The sequence below is a fragment of the Parasteatoda tepidariorum genome, chromosome 5, assembly GCF_043381705.1.
Source record: "Parasteatoda tepidariorum isolate YZ-2023 chromosome 5, CAS_Ptep_4.0, whole genome shotgun sequence".
In the NCBI taxonomy this organism is placed as follows: domain Eukaryota; kingdom Metazoa; phylum Arthropoda; class Arachnida; order Araneae; family Theridiidae; genus Parasteatoda; species Parasteatoda tepidariorum.
In genome coordinates, this window is record NC_092208.1 from 86,417,102 (window position 1) to 86,423,771 (window position 6,670).

General features: G+C 36.2%; 1 protein-coding gene across 2 annotated transcripts in view; it reads right to left on the reverse strand.

Annotated features, from left to right (window-relative positions):
- LOC107456567 (sodium/potassium-transporting ATPase subunit alpha) overlaps positions 1-6,670 on the reverse strand; it is a 61,204-nt gene that overhangs the window by 28,427 nt on the left and 26,107 nt on the right. For both annotated transcript variants that reach the window (XM_043050245.2, XM_043050244.2), the window contains exons 9-11: positions 5,146-5,257; positions 4,900-5,032; positions 990-1,176 (exon numbers count right to left, since the gene is read on the reverse strand). In XM_043050245.2, the coding sequence (XP_042906179.1) occupies positions 990-1,176; positions 4,900-5,032; positions 5,146-5,257 (432 nt within the window). The remainder of the gene's footprint in view (positions 1-989; positions 1,177-4,899; positions 5,033-5,145; positions 5,258-6,670) is intronic.

Genomic DNA, 6,670 nt, shown 5'->3' on the forward strand with positions numbered 1-6,670 from the left:
ATGTTGACTTCACTTTAATTCGTAATGAATTGAAGACAGAAGAAATGCATTTTACCTTAATACACACATCTGTAACAGTATCCGAAATCGGAAGTCATCAGTTGCAAGTTTGTTGATAATAGAAATTAAAAATTATTGACGAATTTTTCTTCAAATGTTTGGCGTGTTCTGTTCCTGAAAGATTTACTAATATTCTGGAGATTTTTTTCAAGTTCTTCGGCCTTTTCCTTAGGGAAATTTTGTTTCTTATTTGCTGCTAAAAAATGGCGTCTGATTCTGTCAATGACTTGGATGGAACTAAATGAAAACGTGATAAATTAATGTCTGATATTTACAGGCTCCCGCTAGACGGCGTACTCGAGCGTTGCGATCGCGAATGGGGTACTTGCACTTCAAGAAGAAGAAGGCTTTCCATATATACAAATGTGACCTATGACTAGCGCCAGCTAATCGTTATCAGCAAAATGGAGAATTAAAGTTGCGCTAAGTTTTTCTACATAAGCTAAAATGTTAGTTACCTATAATTTAATTAAACATAGACGCGTTTCCCATATCGAATTAGTTGAAATATAATTCTTTTTCTTCTACGTTTTTTACTTAACTTAGATTTATTAAAAGTTTTTGTATTTTATTGTAACAGTGACATATTTTTGTTTTGTGTACCTGGCAACTTCGATGCATAATTAGTTTGTTTATGTTCCACGTGGCTTCGTGCTAGTCTTTGTCTTAAACATTTGTGTAAATGCATAAAGAAGGAATTGAAATCTTTGAGAAAGAATTTATGCGAAAAAATTAAGAATGTGCCACTTAAGAGAATTGATACTTGATGGACTTGGCTTACTCAAAATAGAATAGAACGAACAGCTATTAACGTAAACAAATGTCACGTTTCAACAACCAATCAGGATCGAGATACCCAGACTACGTCACTTTCAGGTATCCCATTGACGTTTCAGTTTTACAGAGAGAGTAGATAGTTTTTTTTTTACCAATGACTCTTTCTCCCATTCCTCCAAGCTCCAAGTAGGCATCGTTGAATGCTTCCTTCATGTCCTCGTCCAGAACTTTCTCCTTTCCGTGGATGAAGATGGTGGAACAACGATCCAAAATTCTTTCCGGTGCCCCCTTCATGCACAACAAGTAACCAGAACCATCTTCCAAATCGTGAATAGTCACCTGTCAGTTAGAAAGAGAGAGAAGAACTATTATTGGAAAGGTCTGTCTTTTACATATGTTACGGTAAAAGTGATAAATCGGGTTATTATTAATAATTACCGGTCATTATTAATAATACCTGCTTCGTTTAGTTAATAATGACCGGTAATTAATAATTACCGGTAATTATTTATAATAACCGGCTATTAATAATAATGACCAATGAAGTTTGATAAATGTGATAAGACGGTTTATATAGCATTGAGACATGAATGTGCCTCTTTGTATATATGTTACGGTTAAAGCAGAGATGCCAATTGCTCCAGACCCGCCATTATTATCTAAAAAATAACTATAACAAAATGGCGAATTATATATGCCTTCGAATTATTTCAAAATAGTGGTGGATAAAAATCTAATTAAATGACTTTATTGCATCAAGAAACACACATTAATAAATTATCACTCAAAAATATTTATTTGCTTCCCGGAGCAAGTTGGCATCTCTGTCAAAGTGATAAATCCGGTTATTATTAACACAAATTGTCAAATAATAACGGCTTCTTTTGGTCAAAGTGAGAAATAAAAACGTGAACGAACTTGTTGTTGTTGTAGTTCATTTACGTCGCACTAGAGCTACAGAATGGGCTATTGGCGACTGTCTGGGAAACATCCCTGCGGATGATCCAAAGACATGCCATCACAATTTTGATCCTCTGCAGAGGGGATGGCACCCCCGATTCGGTAGCCCGACGTGAAACCTCCGCGAAGCCACCTGCACGCTAAGTTAAGCACTTTACGGTAGAACAGTCTAACGAGGACCAATACCGCACACCATCGGTCCCTACGCAGACTGATCCAAGTGGTCACCCATTCGCACACTGACCGCAGTCAGTGACGCTTGACTTCGGTGATCTGCTGGGAACCGTGTCTTAGCGATCAGTTCACTGCGGGACGCAAACGAACTTGTATTGCGTTCGGTGTGAATTACAATGCGGGAGGAAATTTTAAACTGCATTTGATGAGTTTGCTGAAACAGCTTATGGTTTGGTTATACCAGGAACAGCCTATACCGGACAGTGGCACTTAATTTTGAAAATAATAACATCCGTGTAGGGTATACCGGGCAATTGTTTCCAGGCAGTTGCACTAAACTAAACTCAGCGGCGCGACAGCCCTTGCGGGCCAATGCCAACTGTGCCCATCTCAGTTTTCTTGACCTTGGGCTCTGAGGTGCAGGAGCAGATGTTCCGGTCAGGTGGTCAGCCGAACGCGGAACCCCCAGTGTTTAGTTCCCAAGCGTGCTTGGTACTCATTTATCGACCCACTGAAGGGGTGAAAGGCTGAGTCACCCTTGTCCGGCCCGAGGATCGAACCAGGGACCTGTGGCCCGACAGCGCGAAGCGCTACCGCTTAGCCACCGGGCGTAGCAAACCAAACTTATATACTTCTATAATTGCAATACTGAAATCCTTGACCATCTAAATTAGAATCCTTACGAGAGCCAAGTTTACACAAATTTTCATTTTTACCTTCTTTTACGTTGAGCATGTCTAAATAGTTGCTAAAACGTGATTTCATGACTTCTAAATAGTGATCGTGTCGTTGCAAAATTTGTTAAAATAACTACCTTATTTTGCGAAAAACTCTAATGTAAATGCAAAAAAAAAAATGACAGAAAAGGATCGGGAGTCCATATCTTACTATATATAAAATTCTAATGATGGTGTCGCAGTTTTCCATTGTTGTCGGCTCATTTTTATTGGCCAGAAAATCACGTGGTAGGATCCAGTTTTCCCCCATTCATTTCCTTATTGTTTAGGCTGTCATCAGCATAAAATTAACAAAAGTCGTAGAGGTATTGTTTTCCTTTAAATATTTTTGTATCCCTAACTTAAAGTTATTTTTCAGTACTGCTATTATTAGCGAAAATTTTAAATTATGGTTGAGAACTCCTCAAATTTGTTTGAACAATATAATGTATTAAGAATATAAATGTTATTTAAAAAATTGATGATTAAAAGAATCACTTCTGTTCACCAAGAGATCTATATGTTTATAATACTAATAGATAGTAATATTTAGACGTGGGAAGTAGAGGCGCAAAAGCGTAAGTAAACAGAATTCCTTTTAGTACATACATGTTAAGTGAATATTTTTAACTTTAGTGGGAAAACTGTTTTCTGCCAAGAAAAAGCAATTATTGCGAATCAATCATTGGGGTTGGTGAGCGGTAGCGAACAGGGGTCTTTGCCCCCTAGTTCTAAAATAAACAATGAGCTCATTTTGTCATGCTGTTGCCAACCATTTACCAATTGCCAACACATTAAAAAATGCGAAAGAATTACGTCTACCTAACTTCATTGGTTACTATTAATAATAACCGATTAATTTAAAGAAATTCGCTTAAATTAATCACTTTCACCGGCTTCTTTGGTTATTATTAATAACTACCGGTTATTATTAATAATAAATTAACATTATGATTGTTTAATTGCAGTAATTGCGCTAGTTCCATATGAAACTCGATCGCTGTTCCGTTTCAAAATTATATTTATTTTAACTCTATAATTTAGTTAAGAGAAGTTAAATAATCAATAAAATTTCAATAGTATTTTTTAAATACTACTACTACTACCGATAATAAGCTACATTCTTTAGCGCTGAATTCATCAAAATCTATATAATACCAATTTTTTCTGCCAACAGAACTGCAGTTTTACGTAGAATAAAGCATTTTAAATCGTATGTCACAGCTTTGAAGAGATAGTCTACGTCCATTGTTAGCGAGTGTTTTGAACTCATGGATTTTTGCAAAATCTCTTATTTTCACTCACGTAAGTTTGATATTTCTTCCACGAGTGCATGAGCATTTCACCAGAACTGATGCATGCACACTAGAAGTGCGCATACGCAATTTTTTGAAATCTTTATGCACGGGATCGTACGGAAGCGAACGTAAATTTGCGAAATCTCCCTATTCATCCTCGACTGCGTATAGTTCTATTTTATTTCGTTACAACATTATACAAATAGATTTCTAAAACAATCTAAAAGCTAAGGTTAAGCACGTTAGGTAGAAATTTAATCCGTGCTATCTTTTACAAAAAGTATCATAGAATTATTAATAATAAAAAATGATTACAGTTTTAATGGAATTCTGGACTTGCCTGGAATGAAATCTGGACCTGGAATCTACTGACAGAATCCAAAGTACACAGAAATCGGAGTTTTTGGAAGCGAAAAGAATTTACGAATGGTGTGAATGCTCGTGAGTTTGGGTTCAACATTTTCCTTTTGGGCTTAAATATTTTTCATTAGATTTTTTAAACTTCCATTGTTTAGATTTTACAACATTTAAAGGGAACATTAATGTGATTTTTTTAGAACATTTGGATGTCAAAAGTGGAGAGAAAGCTTTGGGGGGAATGACAAGAAAGCTGTTGCTCTATGAACTTTCGGCAATGAATATTTTTGCCTTACTTTTGCAATTTACTCATAAAAAAGTATTTTTTTTAAATAATATTTTATCATGGTTCGTTATAAATTCTTTATTCCCCAACGCAATCAATGAAGAGCCACCCAGACAGAATGACAGCACCCGTTACAGTTGTCAAAAGTAAAAATTGAGCTAAAGCATCTGAAGAAGTTGAATTCCGTTTATTATGGTTAGTATAATCAACAATTCAACTATTAATTCTTGAAAGAGTTTATATTAAAGTAGAGTAAAGGAGGATTACTTACATGATATTTGTTTGAAGAATTAAACGGAATTTCACACACTTTAGTGTTCTTTTGTCTGTATGTAGATACGCTTCCAATGGCCAATTCCATACATTTTAAAATAGCAGATTCCGATGCATCTCCAATGCAATCTCTACAAAACAATGATTAAAAACTTGCATTCAACTTTTAAATCATAAAATGACGTAAAAAACTTTTTTTCTTATACTTATGAAGAAAGAAAATCTAAGTCAGAGAAAATTTTACCGTTTAAGTACTGGAATATTTTCTTGTCCACCTTTGAATTCAGCTTTACTGCAGAGACAGGCAACCCTAGCCAATGCTTGCCATCCAGCTGAGCTCTTATCATATTGTACACCTGCAACACAAATTGCACATATCACTACCTTGTATTTGTTGGACAAAATTATTTAAGAAGACCTATTATTGCTTACAAATTAACTATGCTTTTTCAACTATATATAGAGAGGAAAAGGTGTAAATATGGGCACCCTCTTTTGTTTTTTTGATAAAGTTACTTTCAATTTGAAAAATTCTAGATTTTTGTCTTTCATTAACAACTATAACAAGTTTCCTAAATGCTAGAAGGCAAGACAATGGCTAACATCAATTATTTCATTTGAAAAACGAAGATTTTCAAAAATCTTTCAAAAAAGCACCAGAAAAAATGGGGTGCAAATATGGGCCCTCTTCAAAAAAGTTACCAAAAATAGTTTAAAAACATGATAAAACATTACAAAATGGTAGAGAATTTATTTATTACAGGAAAAAAAATTATTTGCAGAAATCGCAAACATAACTGGTTCTTTCAGCCCCGGCACAATCTAAGTGTGCCGACATTTCGCCACATTTCACCCACACCTCTTCCCGAGTGTCTTCAGAGAACAGTCCGACGATGAATCGTATCGTTGCATTTCCTTTTTTGAAGGCCTTTCTTCTTCCCACCCTTGCCCCCTAGCCGGTCTCTTACCCCGGGAAAACTCAAGGACATCTTCTTGAGAGCACTTTTGTCAAGCGACTTGGTCAACTGATCCTTGTATGGTGATGAGTCTGGACCTTGCTGCTTTGCGTCCACGAATAGTGGTTCTTTTCTGAAGGATTTTCACGTGGTTATCTCTGGCCAAGTCAATGACGTCTGGATTTCGACCATCTAAGATGAGTAGAACAGTCCTTTGTTCAGTAGGAATGAATGAAGTGAGTGAACCATTCGGAAAACAAATTGTTTTGGACCCATCCTGAATGATGGACTCTACTAATTGCACCATCAGGACATCCTCTCATTAGAACTTGGGTCATGTTTGTTCTGGGTCTTGCTGTTTCGCGTAAAAATTTACTGAAATTTTTTTGTTGTTTAAAAAAAGGTGGTGTAATTATGAGAACCCTTTAAATGGGGGCCCATATTTACACCAATCCCACTTAAAAAAGATGGCCACTATCACATGTAACCTAAAAGCATGCATGACTAAGGGTGTGCTTCAAAAAGTTGCTTAAGAGCCCCGCTTTCCGGATATCACTGTGAAATTATTTTTAACTAAACATAAGTACATGAAAAGAAAACGATTTCACATGCCTCTCAAAAGTTTGCAATCCAGAATAAACACCAATTTGCACAAATAACTCACGCTTCATCCACACTACTTGAAAGAATGGTTCAAACTGTTCTCTACTATCTTATATTAGCAAATGGCGCCATCTACAGTCCTCGCCGCCAGTCTTCAGTACCTCCCATAGTCACTAGGGAGGGGTGCCCATATTTACACCTTCTCCTCTA